Here is a 22,691-nt window from a genome sequence, read left to right as displayed (position 1 = left end):
ATGTGATTGGTTGATTAGATAATTGCATTAATGAAAATTGAACAGGTGTTCCTAATAATCCTTTAGGTGAGTGTACAGTATATCATATACGTTTGGTAATGTCTTTATATGATGACTTTAACGTTCAAAGCTTGTGTGTTTGTGTGTGTGTTGGAATGTCTGTGGCAGGAGAAAGTTCTGTTATCTCTCTTGGATCTTATTTGTATAGCGCTTTTCACAATACATATTGTTTCAAAGCAGCTTTACAGAAAGTGCATTTCAGAAATGTACATAGAAAAATAAAGTTAGTTAATCATGTATGAATTTAGGGCATAACATCGCTGGTGTTGAGTCATCTCTTCACAGGCGTCGAGTCGTCTCTTCGCGGGCGTCGAGTCGTCTCTTCACAGGCGTCGAGTCGTCTCTTCACGGGTGTTGGGGCATCTGAAGTCTCCATGAGAGGCTGGATACAAACTGGACTAGCGTCCCGAGATGACAACAGAAAAGCAGATGGGAAATAATTAGCATAGCTGCTGTTCATAATATTACTGCATTTGATCCGATTTAACTGTAGTATAAAAGGTAAGTATTATGTGAATGCTTGGCTAAAGAAATGCGTCTTTAATCTAGTTTTAAACTGGGACAGCGAGTCTGAGCCTCGAACAATATCAGGAAGACTATTCCAGAGTTTAGGAGCTAAATGTGAAAACGCCCTCCCTCCTTTAGTGGACTTAGATATCCTAGGAATGACCAGAAGCCTCGGATTTAGTGATCTTAAAGAGCGCGATGGATTGTAGGGTGATAGAAGATCCGTTAAATACACTGGAGCTAAACCATTTAGGGCTTTATAGGTCAGTAGCAATACTTTGTAATTGATACGGAACTTAATAGGTAACCAGTGTAGAGATGATAGAATTGGTGTTATATGATCATATTTTCTTGACCTAGTAAGAACTCTAGCAGCTGCATTTTGGACTAACTGTAGCTTGTTTATTGAGGATGCAGGACAACCAGCTAATAAAGCATTACAGTAATCTAGTCTCGAGGTCATATGAATGCATGAACTAACTTTTCTGCATCAGAAACAGATAGCATGTTACGTAGCTTAGCAATGTTTCTAAGGTGGAAAAAGGCTGTTCTTGTAACATATGAAATATGATTTTCGAAAGACAAGTTGCGGTCTAGTATAACACCCAGGTCTTTTACTGTAGTGGATAAAGTAACAGGACATCCTTCTAAATTAAAGTTGTAATGCAAGAGGTTTTGTGGGCAGTTTTTGGTAACACTTTATATTACGACCCGCAAACAACTTCGTAAGTAAACCGAAATTACGGTGTACGTTTCTGTAATTATAGTGTACTTCCGTGTAAGTACAAGGGAACAATATGTTAAGTTTTGAGTAATAAAGGGGTAACAAGCAGATATACAACCTGCAAAGAACTTCGTAAGTAAACCGAAATTACGGTGTATGTTTCTGTAATTATAGTGTACCTCCGTGTTGGTATAAGGGAACAATATGTTAAGTTTTGGGTGATAAAGGGGTACAACCAGATATACAAGAAAATTATTTATAATGTAATTTTTTTTAAAATGGTACCTATTCTGTTAATATATTCCAGGCAAAAATTGTACGTCTGTTGTATATAAAAGTTTTTTATCACATTTCTGGCAAAAAATGTTCTTGTGCAATGTAGTTACAGGGTAATTTTGACATCTGTGGGTTGTAAATTAAACTTTGTTGTTTGAGTATACTGTAGAAAAGACAATGCTTTATTAAGATGAAAAAGTGTTTTGACATTTTTTTGTAAAATAAAAGTCAGAAATGAAATGGGATCCTTTATTGTATATTTACTGCACTTACCCTGTAACTACACAGAACAAGGGGGTAACAAGCGCCACTTTAATTTACAGCCCGCAGGAGTTACACTTACCCTGTAACTACACAGAACAAGGGAGTAACAAGCTCCACTTTAATTTACAGCCCGCAGGAGTTACACTTATCCTGTAAATACACAGTTGAAACGGGTAACAAACACTACTTACTATGTAACAATACGAAACAACACTATTTGCACAGTAATTACAGAGAAAGGTACTCTTATTAAAAAAAAAAAAAAAAAAAAAAACCTTTTAATTACACAGTATATTTGCCCTGACATTTAAGTGTCATTGCAATACTTACTTGGCTTAACGTTAAGTAGTTTAGTAAAAAAAAGCCAATAAATAGCATTGCCAATGTTTTTCGAAATCAAGGCAAGGCAAGGCAAGTTTATTTATATAGCATATTTCATACACAATGGCAATTCAAAGTGCTTTACATAGAAGAAATTAAAATAATAAAAAGAAATAAGAATAGTTAAAACAGTTTAGAAGAATACAAAATAAAATACAGTACAAACAGTCGGACGAACATTGGCACAGTGCTCATTCAGTAAATGCATAGCTAAACAGATGTGTTTTGAGTCTGGATTTGAATGTGACTACAGTAGGAGCACATCTGATCTCCTCTGGAAGCTGGTTCCAGCTGCGGCTGGCATAATAGCTAAAAGCGGACTCGCCATGCTTAGAGTGAACCCTTGGTATTTCTAGCTGATATGATCCTAATGATCTGAGTGATCTGTTGGGTTTATATTCAGTGAGCATATCTGCAATGTATTGAGGTCCTAGGCCATTGAATGATTTATATACCAGTAATAATACTTTAAAATCAATCCTAAATTTAACTGGGAGCCAGTGTAAAGACCTGAGGACTGGTGTGATATGTTCATATTTTCTGGTTCTGCTCAGAATCCTGGCGGCAGCGTTCTGTATGAGCTGCAACTGTCTTATGGTCTTTTTGGGAAGGCCAGTGAGGAGTCCATTACAATAATCCACCCTGCTGGTGATGAAAGCATGAACAAGTTTCTCTAAGTCTTGTCTGGAAACAAAGCATCTTATTCTTGCTATATTTTTCAGATGATAGTATGCTGATTTAGTTATTGCTTTGACATGACTACTGAAACTAAGGTCTGACTCTAGTGTCACACCAAGATTCCTGACTTGATGTTTAGTTGTTTGACCCCTAGAGTGAAGGTATGCGTTCACCTTGAGAACTTCATCTTTGTTTCCAAACGCAATGACTTCAGTTTTGTCTTTGTTTAACTGAAGAAAGTTTTGACACATCCAACTGTTGACTTCATCAATGCATTGGCACAGGGAGTCAATGGGGCTGTAATCGTTAGGCGATAGGGCTAAGTAGAGCTGTGTGTCGTCTGCATAGCTGTGGTAAGCAATTTGGTTCTTTCTCATTATTTGGCTCATTGGGAGCATATACAGGTTGAACAGGAGTGGTGCAAGAATTGAGCCTTGAGGGACTCCGCATGTCATGGATGTCCACTCAGACTTATGGTCTCCTATACTCACATAATAACCTCTCCCATCTAAGTATGACCTGAACCATTTTAGGACTATCCCAGAAAGCCCCACCCAGTTTTCCAGCCTGTCAAGAAGTATGTTATGATCGACAGTGTCAAATGCAGCACTGAGGTCGAGTAGTACCAGCACTGATAATTTGCCTGAGTCAGTATTTAAGCGAATATCGTTTATTATCTTTATGAGCGCTGTCTCTGTGCTGTGGTGTGGTCGGAAACCAGATTGAAAATTGTCAAAGTATCCATTCGAGCATAAGAATTTGTTCAGCTGATTGAAGACAACTTTTTCAATGACCTTGCCTATGAAGGGAAGATTTGAGATCGGTCTATAGTTGCTTAATATGGTCTTATCCAGATTGCTCTTTTTCAGGAGGGGCTTGACAACTGCAGTTTTTAGGGAGTTTGGAAAACTCCCAGAGAGAAGTGAAGCATTTACCACTTCTAGAAGATCTGCTTCTAAACTGTTTAACACACTTTTGAAAAACGATGTGGGAAGTGTGTCAAGAGCGCAGGTTGATGTTTTAAGGTGCTGTACGGTTTCTTCCAAAATTTTGCCATCAATTTCTTTGAAATCAGACATAGTAACTACTTTCTCAGGTGGTTTGATCTGTCTGACCCCAGCGCAACTCAAGGATGTGCTGATCACCTTTCTGATATTATTGATTTTCTCAGAGAAGAAAGAAGCAAACTCACTGCACTTGCTGTCTGAGAGCATTTCACTGGGAATCTGGCTTGGGGGGTTTGTCAGTCTCTCTACAGTAGCAAAAAGAGTGCGTGTGTTGTTTAAATTGCTGTTTATAATATTTGAGAAGAAAGTCTGTCTAGCTTTGCCTAGTTCCATATTGAAAGCATGAAGGCTGTCTTTGTAGATGTTATAATGGACTACAAGTTTTGTCTTCCGCCACATGCGCTCTACTTTTCTGCATTGTCTTTTCATATTTTGCACTGCTGTTGAGTTTCTCCAAGGTGCTTTTTGTCTGCCACTCTTCTTCCTGACTTTAACAGGAGCAATATCATCAATTACACCTTTAACTTTTGAGTTAAAAGAATCAAGGAGAAAATCAACAGAGTCTGCAGATATGCTTGGTGTTAAGGATATAGCCTTCATAAATAGGACACTAGTGTTCTCATTTAAGCATCTCTTCTTGACAGACACAGATCTCGCTTCAGTGGCAGGAGAGATCAATATATCAAAGAAAATACAGAAATGATCAGACAGTGCTACATCCTTAATAACAATCGATGAAATGTTTAGACCCTTACTGATAAGTAAATCTAAAGTGTGTCCACGATTGTGTGTGGGTCCATGTACATGCTGAGTCAGATCAAAAGTTTTTAAAACAGTTTTGATTTCTTTTGCCATATTGTTTTCTCCATTATCTATATGGATGTTAAAATCTCCAGCAATGGCAAAACAGTCAAACTCTGAGGTAATTGTTGATAACAGTTCTGTAAAGTCCTCAGCAAAGGCTGGAGAGTATTTTGGAGGCCTGTAAATAATGAAAAGTAAAATGCGTGGAGCACCTTTTAACACAATACCCAGATATTCGAAAGACAAGTAATTCCCAAATGATATTTGCTTACATTGATAGATATCTTTAAAAAGAGCAGCTAGACCCCCACCTCTCTTAACAGCTCTGCAGACACTCATAAAAGTAAAGTTAGGAGGGGCTGCTTCATTGAGGATTGTTGCACTGTAGCTGTCTTCTAGCCAGGTTTCATTTAGAAGCATAAAATCCAGGTTGTTTGTGGTTATTAAGTCGTTGACTAGAAGTGATTTATTTTTAAGTGAGCGAATGTTTAAAAGAGCTAACTTAACAGACTTACTTTTCCCCACAGCAATATTAGTTTGACGTGTAATAGGCACCAGATTAGTTGGGTTTGCTGTACGGCTATTGAAGGCCTTAGACTTTCTATCATGTAATAGAACAGCAATAGAGAAAGATACAGGCACACTGGGTTCCCGCTTGTTTTGTAAACATTTGAGAAAGTTACTGTTATCAGAGCGGGCACCCGACACATATCACTGAGAGCTGGTATCAGTTGTTTTTGGTTCACCTCGAGCAGAAGGAGGAGGGTGTGGGCCCTGGCGTTGTGGCAGAGGCCGAAGAGCTCTCACAGGAGGAGGGGGAGGGCGAGCTGGGCCCGCAGGCTTTGGTGGTAGTGGTGCCTGTCTTTTTTTAGTTGGTATCTGGGGGCTTGCAGCAAAAGAGTGGGATAGTCTGGTTCCAGCATGCACCAGTTCTTCCATTTTCTGTGAGAAGCAGAGTAATGGCGTTGCAGGCGAGAGGGAGAAAGTGTCTGGTGAAAGGGGCTGTTGCTCTGGTGTTATAGGAGGCTGTAATATGCTGTCCTGGCTTCCCTGGCTGTTTTCCAGGAAGTCGTCCTTGGGTGCTGAATCTTCAAGCAGTTCTGATATGGCTGTCTGTGGTGAGCTCTGTGGGCAGGGCTCAGCTGAGATTGTGTCCGTGAGCAGAGGTTGTTGTGGCGGAGTGGTGTTATCATGTCCATTTTGCTGCTGAAATGAAGTCCCGTGGTCATTCATACTGTGTCCAGGTGTGTGTGTGCCATTCAGATTGAGTGGATTGGCACAAACCGCAGAAGGATGATTTAGGGAGAAGTAGATATTGTCCTTTAACACTCTTGAACCAAGTTTGTTTGGGTGATGGCCGTCCCGATGAAACAGTTGTCGTTGACTCCAGAAAAGATTGAAATTGTCAATGAAGTTCACTGCTTTTATATTGCAGGTTTTTTGCAGCCATGTATTTAGCCCAAGCAACCGTGAAAACCTGTTTGTTCCTCTTGCTGGGAGAGGTCCACTGATGAATGTTTGAACTTTCAGTCTTTTAAGTGTTTCAAAAAGTTCATTGAAATCCTTCTTAAGGAGTTCTGACTGCTCTTTATGAATATCATTCTTCCCCACATGTATGATAAGTCGATTTGCAGTCTTATGTTTCATCAGAATGTTCTGAAGTTCCCTGTTTATATCAGAAGTTGTTGCTTGTGGAAGGCAGCACGTAGTTGTATCCCTGTTGCTAATGTTTCTGATTATGGAGTCCCCCACTATCAGAGTCCTGGGCTCGGCTGCGCTCTGAGCTGAGTGCCGCTGTCTGCTCGACCTTGAGCGCCAGTTAGCATCAGTGTTAGCTACTGGCCCATTCAGTCTGTGTTCGATCACATTCATCACATTTGTGGATTCCTCATTTACATTCATTAGTACTTCAAATCTGTTCTCAAGATGTATAGGCGGTGGTAGGAGGCCAGTGTTTGCAATCCTTGTCAGAGCTGTATCTGGGGTAGAGGATGCTACTGCGGTAATATGTGATGCTCGTGACAATCTGATGTCTCGAGTGCCTTTGGGTTTAGCTCCCTGTTTGTGCCATCGATTAGTAAGTCGATCGGCTTGTTTCTCTACCTGTCGAGGAGTACTAGTTTCATGGGACTCACCGGTATGCTGTGGGTGTCCATGACGAAGCTCTGTTGTGTGCTCCGTCTGGTTTGGTGGTCCCGTAAATAACTTTGTTTCTAGAACTGCAATCCTTTGTAAAAGTCTGTGGCAGTTAGTGCAGCAAGTAGATTCCAGAAGAGGCATTTTCTCTTATCCTTGTAGGCAGTTGTGTTTTCCTTTCCCGGTATGTAAGCTGGTCGGGTAAAAGAATTCTCAGTTTTTGTAGTAATCCAAACTTTGTCGTATGAGCACTGTGCTGATTTGCTGAAGTTAAAATTAGGTGATAAAAGGAAATAAAATAAAGGAAATCAAATATAGAAAAAATAGGAGATAAAATGTAAAAGCGATAGAGCAAAGCGCGGAGCAGTAAGCAAGAGCGTCCGAACAGTAGCTGAGCCGGAAGTGTGATCAGCTGTTTATAAAATTGTTTCAGATTAAATTTTTATCATACTGTGCTTACATACAGCCATATATATATATATATATATATATATGTTTAATTTACAACCCACAGATGTCAAAATTACCCTGTAACTACATTGCATAAGAACATATTTTGCCAGAAATGTGATAACAACTTTTATATACAACAGACGTACAATTTTTGCCTGGAATATATTAACAGAATAGGTACCTGTTCGTTTTAAAATAATTACATTATAAATAATTTGCTTGTATATCTGGTTGTACCCCTTTATCACCCAAAACTTAACATATTGTTCCCTTATACCTACACGGAGGTACACTATAATTACAGAAACGTACACCGTAATTTCGGTTTACTTACGAAGTTCTTTGCAGGTTGTATATTTGCTTGTTACCCCTTTATTACCCAAAACTTAACATATTGTTCCCTTATACCTACACGGAGGTACACTATAATTACAGAAACATACACCGTAATTTCGGTTTACTTACGAAGTTCTTTGCAGGTTGTATATTTGCTTGTTACCCCTTTATTACCCAAAACTTAACATATTGTTCCCTTATACCTACACGGAAGTATACTATAATTACAGAAACGTACACCGTAATTTCGGTTTACTTACGCAGTTGTTTGCGGGTCGTAATATAAAGTGTTACCCAGTTTTTTGGACCAATAAGTAATAACTCCATTTTATCTGAATTTAATAGAAGAAAATTACACATCATCCAGTATTTTATATCTTTAACACACTCTGTCAATTTAGATAATTTAGTGTTTTCATCTGGTCGTGATGAAATATATAATTGAGTGTCATCAGCATAACAGTTGAAATTAATTCCATGTTTTCTTATAATATTACCAGGTGGCAGCATATATATTGAGAATAGCAGAGGGCCTAACACAGATCCTTGCGGCACTCCATAGTTTACTGACGTTATCTTCGATTTTTCCCCATTTAAACAGACAAAATGGTAGCGGTCTGATAGGTACGATCTAAACCAGTTTAATGCCTGTCCCTGAACACCAGTGTAATTTTGTAGTCGATCTAAGAGTATTTTGTGATCTATAGTGTCGAACGCAGCGCTAAGATCGAGTAAAACTAGTACTGAGATACAGACTTGGTCAGAAGCTAGAAGTAAATCATTTGTAATTTTAACGAGCGCAGTTTCTGTGCTATGATGCAGCCTGAATCCTGACTGAAATTTTTCATTGATATCATTTTCTTACAAGAAAGAGCACAATTGAGCGGACACAACTTTTTCTAGTATTTTAGACATAATTGGAAGATTTGAAATGGGTCTGTAATTTGCTAGGTTATTATAATCTAATTGTGGTTTCTTAATGAGAGGTTTTATAACTGCCAACTTGAATATTCTTGGAACATGGCCTAAAGATACAGACGGGTTTATAATATTGAGAAGTGGCGCTTCCACTACAGGTAACACTTCTTTCAGTAGTTTAGTGGGTATTGTATCTAATAAACATGTTGTCGGTTTAGATGCAATGATAAGTTTATTTAGCTCTTCCTGTCCTATAGTTGTAAAGCGCTGTAGTTGTTCTTGAGGGGTGTTAATTGAGGCTGAATCATAAGACACCATTAAAGATTGTACATTTACAATTGTGTTTCTAATGCTTTCTATTTTCTCAGTGAAGAAATTCATAAAATCATTACTTCTAAACTGTAACGGAATATTTTGCTCAGGTGATGTCTGTTTATTTGTTAGTCTAGCCACGGTGTTAAATAAAAACCTTGGATTATTTTGGTTATTTTCTATTAGTTTGCAGAGATGCTCAGCCCTGGCTGCTTTTAGGGCCTTTTTATAATGTGACATACTGTCTTTCCACGCGATTCTAAAGACCTCTAAATTAGTTTGTTTCCATTTACGCTCTAAATTACGGGTTTCTCTCTTGATAACATGCGTAGCACTGTTGTACCATGGTGCTTTAGTTTTCTCTCTAACCTTTTTAATCTAATTGGTGCAACAATGTCTAATGTACTAGAGAAAATGGTGCTCATAGTGCTAGTCATTTCCTCTTGTTCATCTGTTTGTTTGGGTTCACTGAGCAGTTGAGATAGATCAGGTAAGCTATTTGAGAATCTATCTATAGTGGTTGGAAGGGTTGTTCTGCCTGGTTGATAGCGTGGCGCAACATGACAAATTTCAGCAGTACGTAGTATGCATTACTATGTAATGGTCAGTGACATCATCACTTTGCGGTATAATATCTATAACAGTTGGATTGGTTCCATGTGATATAATTAAATCTAGTGTATGATTAAGATGATGAGTGGGACCAGTGACGTTTTGCTTGACCCCAAAGGAGTTTAATAAATCTGTAAACGCAGCCCCTAACGTATCATTTGTGTTATCTACGTGTATGTTAAAATCTCCAACAATTAATGCTTTATCGACATTGACCAGTAGATCTGAGAGAGAGTCTGCAAACTCTTTTAGGAAATCAGCATAGGGCCCTGGAGGTCTATATACAGTAGCCAAAGCTAGAGATAATAGGAATTTATTTCTTACATCTAAGAGCATAATATTTAGCACAAGTTCTTCAAACGAATTAAACCTGTGACCTGTTTTCTGAGTAACATTAAGAATATCTCTATAGATTGTTGCAACACCGCCGCCACGACCAATCAGACGGGGCTCATGCTTATAACAGTATCCTGGTGGAGTAGACTCATTAAGACCGAAATAATCATTTGGTTTAAGACAGGTTTCAGTAAGGCAAAGTACATCGAAACTATTATCTGTGACCATTTCATTTACAATAACCGCCTTAGGTGTGAGCGATCTAATGTTTAGATGACCTAGCTTTAGAAATAGTTTTTGTTCACTAATATTGAGATTTTCTGGTTTAATCACAATTAGATTTTTCCTAGATCCTACAGTAGATTTAATGTTTGACCTCACTAAACGCGGAATAGTCACAGTTTCTATATAATGTTCTACATTGGTACTTATATCAATTAAGTTGGGACAGCAAAGACTGTGATTTGGACTTTGACTTACTAGTCATATGGTGTGTAACGTCTTGAAGATGTTGTCCGACAGAAGAGCCGCTCCGATTCTGCTGGGTGAAGGCCATCAGCATGGAAGAGCCTAGGTCGCTCCCAGAACAGATTCCAATTATTTACAAAGAGCAGCTTCTGTTCATTACACCATGACATTAGCCATTCATTTAGAGCAAATAATCTACTGAACCTTTCATGTCCTAGTCGGTACGTGGGAAGCGGTCCAGACACGATGATCGTTGTTTCAGGCGATGTGCTGCGTACCGTCTCGATCAGGCTCCTGTAGTCCTTCTTCAGAACCTCAGTCTGGCGCAGCCTGATGTCGTTCGTTCCCGCGTGCAGCACGACAGCTCCGACGCGCTCGTCACCGTTTAGGATCCCGGGAACCTGCACAGCGTCATCGAGAACACGAGCACCAGGAAAGCAGTGAGTGCGCACCTTACCTTTACCTGAGGTAGCGTGGACATGCCGGACGATGGAACTGCCGATGATCACAGCGCCGCGTTCCGTCTCGCGTAGAGGGGAGAAGCGGTTCCGGGTGGAGATCTCGAAGAACGGGAGGGGCGGAGAGGTCCTAGCTCTGGTCCTGGCTCGCGTCTTCCGCTGTGGAATCACCCAGGGTCCATGGTGTTGTGTCGGTGCCGGAGTGAATGAAACCAGGGATGATCGCGTCCTGGGTGCTCGGGTCCTGTGCAGAGAAACACACAGAGTAGATGAGGTCGGAGTCAAAAGGTTACTAACCACTGACTTGTGAGCATCGGCGCGTGATGTTTCAAGCGCTGATCGCCGATCTCTCAGCTCGGCTTGTCTCTCTAGTAGGTCGTGGATCTGCTTGTCCACCGACTCCAACTCCAACTGCACAGAATGCAGCTCGAACGTGTCCTCACCTGCACTCAAAGGTAACGTTAGACACACATCCGATATATTCGCCATTATAGCAGATGTGCTATAATGGCGAATTATAGCTTTCAGTGATACGGGTGTAAATAAGATGATCGATAGGCGTGACCACGCGTGCAATGCTAGCGGGCTAAGGCTAGTAGCGGAAGTTCGGAAAGTTGGATATAAGTAGCGATATCAAAGCAGTCCGATTGTTTTTTATAGAGAATAGTATCGGAGATATGTTCACACGTTGTAAAAATAGAAAATGTTCGTTTGTAAATGAGTGTAAAGAAGAAAATCAAGGATTATGAATCAATTCGACAGAGCTCCAAACTCAAACAACGCGCTCAGTCGCGACGCATGCGCATTATGACAATCGACATGAGTCGATTTTATGTGTGCGAGCCCTGGAATGTGGCGGGCTGTGCTTGTGTGTAGGAATGAACACTGGGTAGTGGGCATTTTGATACACTCATAACACCATCGGCCGTGGCCGGAACACCAGAAATACATTATGAGCTTTATCTGGGTCGCCGTAGAAACGGCGTTTGTGTGCAGGCAAATGGGCTGTAGTACCGGCTTGTTTTCTGCAAAATACACTGGAACAGTCACATTTTCTGGAACTGAACGAGCGGGAAGTTTTGGTGGAAGTCTGGCCGCAGCGGGACTTGAACACCATCATTTTCCTAGGCGGGCTAGGAAGATTTTGCGCGCACACGGGGCGCGAGGGCGGGGTAGCTTTCTTGTAACGTAAAGAAAAGCTAACCGCGTGACCGTCCGCTTCTGACATCCCTTGTGAACGGCGCAGTTTGCACGGCACAAGCAAAGAGAGAAAGAGAGAGAGCGGGAAAAGGGGCGAGTAGCCAGAGAGAGTCATCATGTTTTGCGTCAGCATTAGTTTGCAGGCGTGCATGTATTATAACAGGCTCGTATACTGCAATGTTGATATTTCCAGTCGCCTGAACTTAAGAGGGGACTGAGAAATGTGTGAGAAATGGAGGTTGGTCCGGCCTCGGTGGGATTAAAACACTCTTTTCTCCTTTCGCCGGTGCGAACTGAGCGCGAGGGCGGGGAAGCTTTCCTATGACGTAAGGAAAACTAGCCGCGTGACGTCCGCTTCTGACATCACTGTGAGCGGCGCAGTTTGCGTGGCTCGAACAGAGGGAGAGGGACGACCATTCCTTACTGCTCGACGCCAGGATAGAGCAGCTGTTATCCTCCATAAACGCGGCTTCTTCATTGTCATTGGCCGCTGTCCGTCATTGAGAGACTCGAGCGAAGCAGGCGGTGAAGCTGGCGGGCGAACCGGCGAGCTTTTACGGGTTGGAGGAGGTTCTGGGACCCGCTGAATACAGCGCGGCACCACAGCGGGCGGAGGTGCAGTCTCGGCGAAAGATGCCAGGCGAGTCCTCAGAGTCACCATGGGCATCAGCTCGCAGTGAGGGCAGCCGCCGTCGGCGAGCGCGAGAGCTACATGTTTCTCACCCAGGCAGGAAACGCAGATGACATGGCGGTCCCCGTCGCTGAGTGGGGCTCGGCACGAGCCACAGAAGGTTAGAGACATCTTGAAAAAGACGCCCGCTCTTTTGTGAGGGTGTGAGTCGCTGCGGCAAACACACACACTGGCAGAGAAAAAGGATATTTTTAGTACGCCGGATAGGGTAGCAGGTACGGCGACTGAAGGCGGCGAGTTTTTGGCCAGCGGCTTCAGATGCAAAGGCTCGTCCCGCAGAAGGCTTTCTCAGACGGTGCGGCTTCTTCCTCTCTGGATCCAGCGATGCGTGCGCTTCGCTGAAGAGATGAAAAATCTAAGTATACCAGCCCATCGACCCGTATTTATAAGCCCAGGCCACGCCACGGGGGCCTGTCTCGATAGGCTGCTGCATTTGCCACAGGACAGCCAATAGGCACGCGAGCCGTCTTGCCTATGTCTGCATGCTGAAGCAATGCGTTTTACATTATTTCAAAATTAAGGATAATTTTTGGCTTCAATATCTCGTGGAAAAGAGATTTCCCCATAGCGTAAGATATTACGCAGTACGAGAGAACCTCTCGTAAGAGAACTGTGTTTTCAGCTCCAAATATCCACTCTATCACTGTATTATTTCCCTGTATGTCAGACACATCAGCGTGTAGAGTGACAGAATCTCCCTCCATCACGGACAAAGTCTTCATTTCCCCAGTCTCAATACCAAACACACCTGGAACACATCCGTAGGCTAGACTGTTTTCCCACCCCAAACTAAATGGTCGTTTCGTACTGAAAACACAGTTTTGCGGTTTGATATTGTGTATTTTTTTGGCTGTTGTCCCGCCGTGCGGTGTCGTAGACATGCAAATAATATCTCATTTCGTTATTCATGATTTGTGAATTTGTGTGACGCGGTCCTCCGGTCCGATTTTTTTTATACTGACTTTTATTTTTAAGTTGCGTATAGCTCCAAAAGTCGGTCACTTAGAAGAGTGAACCCAGTTTCATCTTGACCTGCTTGATTTGTGAATTTTGTTCACAGCAAAGCTCTTGTCCGTAAACCGTTTGGTAAGTCCGCTAGACAGGAATTTGGTAAATAGCCGTTCTTCACGTTTAACATCAATTTATAATAAACACACAGATCGCTGGATTACAAAAACGCTTGTTTTATATTGAGCTTGATTTGTGAAAACTTTCACAGTGCAGTTTGGGTCAATTAAACCTTCCCTGAGTGTTTAAATGTCCCATTCTGATTTGTGAAAACTTTCACAGTTTAGTTTAATAACAAATCTCTACAAATAGATCAAGTGCTGGATAAATATGGTTGGTGGAGCTATCAATGATGTAGCCTACTCATGATTTTGGACATTTTCAGTATGAGAAAGAATAAATAAATATTAGTGAGTTTAGTGGCCTCAGTAAAACAAATTAAACAAATTATACATTACCCATAAGGTTATGTGCACACTTATATCAGAAGTGTTTACCGTTCAACTGTGTATAATAATAATGATGTAATCTTCACCACTGGATGGCAGTGTAAGGCAGTTGAGTAACATTTGATATGTTAATATATTTATTAACAGCTATATGATATAATCTAAAAGAGATACAAATATTGGAGTAATTTAGTTTGTTTTAAATGTCTCTCTTATGCTCAGCAAGGCTGGATAATGTGAACAAAAAAACAGTAATATTGTGAAAAGTTATTACACAATTTAGAAGAACTATTTTCTATTTGAATGAATTTAACATGTGATTTAATCCTGTGATAATAACAAAGCTGATTTTTTTTGCATCATTACATCAGTCTTCAGTCTACAAGTAGGTCTACAAGTAGGGGTGTAACGATACATGTATTCGTATTGCAAACGTAATGAAAGCGAAACAAAACTGCGCTACTCGTTATTTTGTGCTTCACGCACCGTTTATCAGTTTGGACCAATGTCAATGTCCATGAGGGACTGCTGCCCCTACTTTAGTTTTTGTATTTGTTGATTTATTTATTTATTAAAAGTCTGTTGAACATTCGCCTGTTCCCGCCTCCTTCTTCCGATAACGACGAACTTTGCTACAAAGTAATATAATGTAAATGTACCAATGTACTCCACTGATAACCACCAGTTTCAACCATAGTTCATCATAAATGTCCGTAAGAAATCGACAGTATACTTGTTTTAGCTACAGGATCATACAAAGACAAAACAAGGTAACACATGACACGACACTAAAATAATGAAGAAAAAACAACATCAACACTTATGTGCATAATCGATAACTAAAATAAGCACTGAACTATTCCACAGTCCAATAATCATATATTCAAAGCTATGCAGTGTTGTGATAACAGATATAAGGGAATGTCTCCATTTCATGGTTTTTAACATCACAGGATTATGTTCTTTTGGCTGGAAGAATGAATGAAGTATTGAGTATTTTGGATATCACAAAAAAAAATTACAAAGATTAAGGTCCAGTAAGACTGGCTCTAACAGTGTTATATAGATTTACCTTTTATGGTAATATGCATGTTTTACAGTAAAATTATTAAGTAGCATTTTTAGTGTTTTTTTATTTTATTTGACTTTTTACAGTGTACATTAGGATAGGAGTGCATTGCTGTTGCCATCAGGAATCTCAGGCTGAATCTTTTTTTTTTTTCTTTGTCTGCAGTGCTCATGATCCAACACATGCGTTATGCAGTATATTATTTAAAACTTTCTCAATGTTCTCTGTTACACCGTTCAGGCATAACATTATGACCACCTTCCTAATATTGTGTTGGTCCCCCTTTTGCTGCCAAAACAGCCCTGACACGTCGAGGCATGGACTCCACTAGACCCTTGAAGGTGTGCTGTGGTCTCTGGCACCAAGACATTAGCAGCAGATCCTTTAAGTCCTGTTAGGTGCCAGGTGGGGCTTGTCAAAGAAAACGTGATTCATCAGACCAGGCCACTCCATTGCTCCGTGGTCCAGTTCTGATGCTCACGTGTCCACTGTTGGTGCTTTCGGCGGTGGGCACCCTGACTAGTCTACGGCTATGCAGCCCCATATGCAACAAACTGCGATACACTCTGTATTCTGACACCTTTCTATCAGCATTTACTTCTTGAGCCATATGGGGCTACAGGGACCACACAGGCCAGCCTTCACTCCCCACGTGCATCAGTGAGCCTTGGCCACCCATGACCCTGTCGCCGGTTCACCACTGTTCCATCCTTGGACCCCTTTTGATAGATACTGACCACTGCAGACTGGGAACAACCCACAAGAGCTGCAGTTTTGGAGATGCTCTGACCCTGTCGTCTAGCCATCACAATTTGTCCCTCGCTCAAGTCCTTATGCTTCCCATTTACGCTTGCCAACTTTGAGGACAAAATGTTCACTTGCTGCCTAATACATCCCACCCACTAACAAGTGCCGTGATGAAGAGATAATCAGCGTTATTCACTTCACCTGTCAGTGTTCATAATGTTGTGCCTGATCGCTGTAAGTCTCTACTCATTTATCTTATTTTTATTGAATGTGTGTGTGACGGAGAGCAGGTGGAACAATCTCCAATCACCAGAGTTTGACTGTGGTCTCATTCAGGATGTTATCAGTTATTAAATGTGGTTTGCACTTTGTTACTTCCTCTTTGAGCAGAGTGCTCGTGAATGTTATTGGTGCAGGAACCTGTAGGGGGAGCACTCTTTTTATCTATAGGCCTGTGGAAATGGTTATGTACAAATGTGTTTGTTTTTTTATTCGTACTGTAGGGGAGAGCGGGGCACAAAGTAACGCTTTTTGACTTTCTCAGTTTGTGTAAATCTACTTATGGTTCAGAGTATTTATTTTTTCCCACATTAATTTCCCACATGTCTACTACAATTATGTGTTTTTGTTTTATTAATACAGTATATACTTTTTTCTTGATATACCCCGAAAGAATGGAAGTGGAATGTGACAACATGCCCCATAGGTGGGGTCCATTGTAACATGTCGAGGGGCATATTGTAACATGACCATATGACAGCTTAAAATGTTATCTGATCTAATAAAAAAAATACACAAAACAAACTAAAATATTTTCTAAATAAAATACAATTAAAAAACTTTTTCATATAAAATAATGGCAATTTTTAATAATTAAATATAAACTCATTTTTGAGTTTGGACTACGAACAAATGAAAACACAGCTATACAACATAGTTCAAAACAAATAAATAATTAGTCATTTCTGAACATTGACTCTCAGTCTTTATTTACCTTTTTCTCACGTTTTCTTAATAAAATTAATAAAAGTATAGAATAGAATAGCATATTTCTAATAGGGGCACATTGTAACGCAGTGTTACAACATGCCCCCGCCTGCACAACTGGGATTTAAACCCTGCTAGTGTCTTCTGCTAGTTAGCGAAGCATTAAATAACTATCTCAACTGTTAAATAACATCTTGGAGATTAAAATAATATCAGATTTGTCTTATTTTAAATAAACACAAAAAATAGAGATGAAAAATTTACTTAAGTAAGAAATTTACTTTTGCTATGGTTTAATAAATGTCTATGGATATCTTCCACAAAAAAAAAAAAAAAATTGCGGATTTTTTTTTCTATATAGTGTTGATATGGCAACTAGTAAATACACAAAGTTTCATCATCCAAGCATGTGCGGAAGTATTTAAAACAAGTGCGTTACAACTAGCCCCGCGTTAGGTTGTGCCCCGCGCTCCTATGTTACAGCACTACTCTCAGAACAAATGTTGAAATGTACTTTAGGAAGACAAACTCTACATTGATATATCTGTTCTGTGTACCTCTGTGTATCCAAAGCCTTGCCAGTCATTATTTATACCTGATATTGAATTGTTTATTTACTGCAATGCAAATCTTTAAATGAAAATAAGTACAGGTACAAAATGACATTTGTGGATATGTGTATTGTATTGTGAGCTTTTTAAACAGGAGGTTATGATATTACTTTAACTCCATAGATTAACAATCAAGAGGATTTAAACATTTTGTGGCTTTCCTCAAGCAACTCCACATGCTCCTTTCTGCAGATCATCACACCTTTTTTAGCATTTACAGTAGTGTGATGCTAACGGACAGAAATTAGGAGATTTCAGACACTTTCATTCAATAACAAAACTTTTTTCTTTTTTTTTTGTGCAAAAAATAAATTAGTTGGCACTTACAATACTCTAAACTTTTAGATCCCATCTTTTTGGTGGGGAGGTGTTACAAAAGGTTATATACTTGAGGGTTGTTTGGAAAGGTGTATATTGTGTGTGTGTACTTTTCCATTTGTGTCCCAATCTCTTGTCTCTTTGCTATAACTGCTCACAGGTGGAGCTGTTGACGAGGATGGATCTGATTGGCGATGGGAGTGATTGCAGCTGCATTTAAGACAACTATGTTCGATCAGTTACAAGAGCTGATTTTGTTAGAGGACTTCAAGAACGGTTTGTCAGACAGGCTATTAATGTACCTTAATGAACAAAAGGTAAATTCCCTTTCAGCTGCTGCAGTGTTAGCAGATGAATATCATCTTACCCATAAGACTGCATTTGCTTCTGCTGCTGCCCTGAATTACAGTATGTTAACGCTTTCAAGTACTGAGAAACCTTTGGTGTTTACTCGCTCAATGCCCGTGACACATACAGTGCAGCGTAATGAGGAGGGTAAGAGCGTTGAGAATAAGAGAGTCTGCTTTTATTGCTTAGACCCTAATCCTTTTATTGCTGACTGTGACGCTTGGGGGGAAAACTGAATATTGTATCAAAACCTAAAAATTTGCCTAATGTTGTTTTTGAACCAGTGACTAATGTTGAGGAGCAAAGTTTTTCAGATGTCTCTGTTTTTACTCCCTTTATGTTTAAGGGTAATGTGTCAATTTCTTCTGATTCCACTGTAAAATCCATCTGTATGTTGAGAGACACAGGAGCAGTTCAATCGTTTATCCTTGAAAGTAACTTTTCAAGTGAAACTTATACAGGAACCGATGTTCTGGTTCAGGGGAATTGAGTTGAGCCTGTAGAGGATGTGAGTTTAATTTTGGGAAATGACCTGGCTGTTGGTAAGGTTTTTCTCCCCCAGTGGTAGTAGAGACTCCGGTTGACGAAGCGGAGCTTGGCAGTAAATTCCCTTTAACACTTTCAACATGTGCAGTCACTCGTGTCACTGAGTTAAGATTATCTGTACATCCCAGTGTGGTTAAAACAGATGGTGAAGTCACTGGTGAAGAACCTTGTTTGACAATGAGGAGAGAGCAACTTTGTAAAGCCCAAAGATCTGACCTTTCTTTGACGCGCTGTGTGGAGGCCGTGGAGTGTAAAGAAGGTAATGTTGATGGGGTGCAATACTTCTAGGACCGAGGCGTTTTAATGTGCAAGTGGTTATCTCATAATGATAAAGATAGCCTACCGGATTATGCCCAGATTATCAGATTGCATTACCTTCTGATTATTGAATGGCAGTTCTTAAATTTGCTCATGACCATCCATTATCTGGTCGTTTAGGCAGCACTAAAACGTTCACTCGAGTGGCTAAGTATTATTTTTGGCCTGAGTTAAGATTTTCTGAGTCAAAGTATTGACGTGCCTGTCACACAACTCGCTGGCAAACCCAATCAAATAATTCATCCGGCTCCCTTGCAGCCTATTCCAGTAATGGGAGAACCAATCGAGCGCCTTTCTTTTAAGACTGTGTTGGTCCCCTACCAAAGTCGAGAGTGGGTTATCAATATATTTTGACGCTAATGTGTGCGGCGACACGTTTCCCGGGGGCAAAAGCATTGTGTAATATCAAAGCAAAAAGCTCAAATCGATGATGAGAGTGCACTGTGTTGAAGCGGGTGAGGACTGGGCTGATGATCTCCCTTTGCTCTTATTTGCGATAAGAGAAACTATTCAAGAATCACTAGGTTACAGTCCTGCAGAGCTCACTTTTGGACATATGATCCAAGGCCCATTAAAATTATTAGGCGAACAATTGGTTGCTGACAATACACCGCTGGTATCTGTGTCCGATTATGTTACTTCTATTTGTGAACGTCGCGATGCATGTGAGAGAGCGTGGATGAATTTAGCTGAGTCACAGGCTGAGATGGAGTATTATGACCATAAAAGTTTCACTTGTTCTTTCCAGCTGGGTGATTCTGCATTGGTGTTAATGCCCGCACCAGATTCTGCTCTGCAGCCAAAATTATCAGGTCCTTACACAGTGACAAAGAAATTGACTGACACAAACTATTTGATTTCAACGCCTGACTGTAGGAGGAAGTCTGGAATGGTTCATATTAATATGTTAAAGTCTTATGTAAGAGATGAATCTGTTCTCGATAGTGCTAAGCCAAAAGTCGTTGTTGCGTCGTCTGTGGCAGATGACGTTGCTGACCAGGATTTCTCTGTACCCTGTGGTCGTCTGATGAACTCTTTAATTTAACTCCAAATCAAAAGGAAGATCTCGTCGAGTTAATTAAAAATCATCGCTCGCTCTTTTGTGATTCCGTCACAGACTACAGTACTTAAGCATAATATCGATCTTGGGGATGCGCGACCCATAAAACAGCATCCTTATCGGCTCAACCCGAGGAAACGTGAGCTGATGAAAGCTGAGGTGGAGTCTCTACGCCGGAATAATTTTGCAAGTCCTAGTCAGAGTGCGTGGAGTTTGCCTTATTTATTAGTTCCTAAGGCTGACTCCTCAGTTCGTTTCTGAACTGACTATCGCAATGCAGTGACTAAACTTGATTCCTTTTCACTTCTACGTATGGAGGACTGCATAGACCGAGTTGGACCTGCAAAGTTTGTTACAAAATTAGATCTCCTGAAGGGTTACTGGCAAGTTCCCCTTACTTCTCAGGCATCGGAGATTTCAGCTTTTGTCACCCCTGATGATTTCTTGAAGTATTCTGTTATGGCGTTCGTAATGCGCAACGCACCGTCAACATTCCAACGGTTAATTTTACTCGCATGTTCATAAATCTTATACTAGGATTGACCGTTTTTTGGTCACTTCTGAACTGATACACAGAATAACTGGTACACGGTACCATAACATGCTGATATCAGACCATAGCCCCATCTCACTTCAGATTAATCAAATCCTGCCACGACAAAGTTATTATTGGCGATTCAACCCTTACCTACTTAAAGACCCAGCTTTTGAAAGCTACATTAACGCTAAATTGGATGATTTCTTTATGAATAATGACAATGGCCAAGTCTCTGATTCAATTTTATGGGATACTCTTAAGGCAGTCATAAGGGGTCATATTATTGCTTTTGAAACTGCTAATAAAGCCGCGTTTCCACCGCAGGAACTTTCCCCAGGAACTAGGAACTTTGGGCTGGTACTCGATGTGTTTACACCGCAGGAACCAGGGTCTAAATGAAGTTCCGGGTAAATATTTCCCCCTCCGATAGTCCCTGCTCATGAGGTAGTACTTTTTCAAAGTCCTGGAACTTTCAGGGGTGGGACTTGTGCGCTGCACAAGCTGATTGGTTGTGTTCACGCCGCATTTTGGTTGGATGACTCCACGCAGCATTTTCTTTATTTTTAACCTCCCTTTTAAAAAGTGGCTTCATGCAGTAAAGTTGTCTGTCTGCAAATATGGAATTTAATAAAAAAAACTGGGGGACTGGCGACGAGTTTCAGGCTTTATTATTTGGGTATTTGTGGAAGAGGAAACTTTCTGCGCGTTCGTCACAGCCATCTCACGGCCAATGTCCGCAATAGCTGATAACATACAATTTTATATCTAACGTTAGCTCTGAACATTACGAGCTCTGAACACGCTTTATCAGTGCTCGTCTCTTTTCTGCCACAGCTTTTAATATTAAGTCATTATGTTTACACATTGTCATCTTTTGCAAGGCAAACCATGTTACAAATTTACTATAACAGGATTGAAATAGCGCATTGAGGTTGGTAACAAACAACTATTTAGCTACAAGACTGTCACTATTTATGATTGATAGACGGGGTTCAGGCTTTTTTTTAAGCGTATTTGCGCAAAAGGAAATTTTTGCGCGTTCGTCCCAGTCATCTCACAACATACCTTGTCTAATTTGATACGCATACGAGCTTTCTGAACACGCTTTAGTATCAGTGCTCGTCTATTTTGTTATGTTAATTACCTCGTTAGTAAACCAATAACTGCAGCACAGTTTGAATCTCCTCCATACTTATAAATGTGGCGCTCAAAACTGATTACTGTCCGTCGCAGACTGGGAGGAGCAGTTGCGCGCAGTTTACCTTCCCGGTACTTTAGACCGCGGTGTAAACGCAGAAAGCAACCGGTCTGGGGCAAAAAAGGTTCCTGGGAAAAAAGTTCCTGGGACAAATTGTTCCGGGTAATTTCGGTGGAAAAGCGGCTTAAGAGAAATAGCAATAGTAGGCTTTTGATAATTGAAAATTTACTCACAACATTAGAACAGGCATATAGAATCTCCGGATTACAACAAGATTATAATAAGATACTGAATTTAAAATATGAATATAATTCGATCTTGAGCAAAAGAATTGAGAATCTCTTACTTAAACTGAAACAAAAACACTTTGAATTAGGCGATAAACCAGAAACTTTATTAGCGAGACAGTTAAGGGGCGAGCAAGCAAAGCAAACAATTCATCAAATAAAGTCAAACACAGCTGAGATTGTAACCAATCCAGAAGAAATTAATGAATTCTTTAGGGATTTTTACTCTGATCTTTATTCCTCAAAATGCAATGTCAGTCAAGAGGATTATGAATCTTTTTTTGATAGTCTTCCCCAGTTAGATAAAATTGCTAAAGAAGATCTAGAAATCACATTTTCTGAAGCGGCCATCTTAGAGGCCATCAAGTCTTTTCCGTTGGGCAAAGCACCAGGTCCAGGCGGTTTTAGATGTGAATTTTATAAAGCCTTCTCTTTAAAACTAGCCCCTTACTTATTGAGAATGATCAATGACTCATATGAAAATGGCAGACTCTCAAATTCATTATATGAGGCCAATATTTGTGTTCTACTAAAGAAAGGAAAAGACGACACGGACCCAGCCAATTATAGACCTATATCGCTTCTT

General features: G+C 40.4%; 1 protein-coding gene across 1 annotated transcript in view; it reads left to right on the top strand.

The window, feature by feature from the left end:
• LOC311296046 (uncharacterized protein) overlaps positions 1–22,691 on the top strand; it is a 64,546-nt gene that overhangs the window by 24,499 nt on the left and 17,356 nt on the right. The window contains exon 3 of the mRNA XM_084417707.1: positions 17,971–18,086. Within this exon, the coding sequence (XP_084273833.1) occupies positions 18,005–18,086 (82 nt within the window). The 5' untranslated portion in view covers positions 17,971–18,004. The remainder of the gene's footprint in view (positions 1–17,970; positions 18,087–22,691) is intronic.

The sequence above is a fragment of the Rutilus rutilus genome (assembly GCF_951802725.1).
Source record: "Rutilus rutilus genome assembly, chromosome: 8".
Taxonomy (NCBI): Eukaryota; Metazoa; Chordata; class Actinopteri; order Cypriniformes; family Leuciscidae; genus Rutilus; species Rutilus rutilus.
Note: the sequence above shows the minus strand (reverse complement) of the source record. Positions and strands in the feature narration are given on the sequence as shown.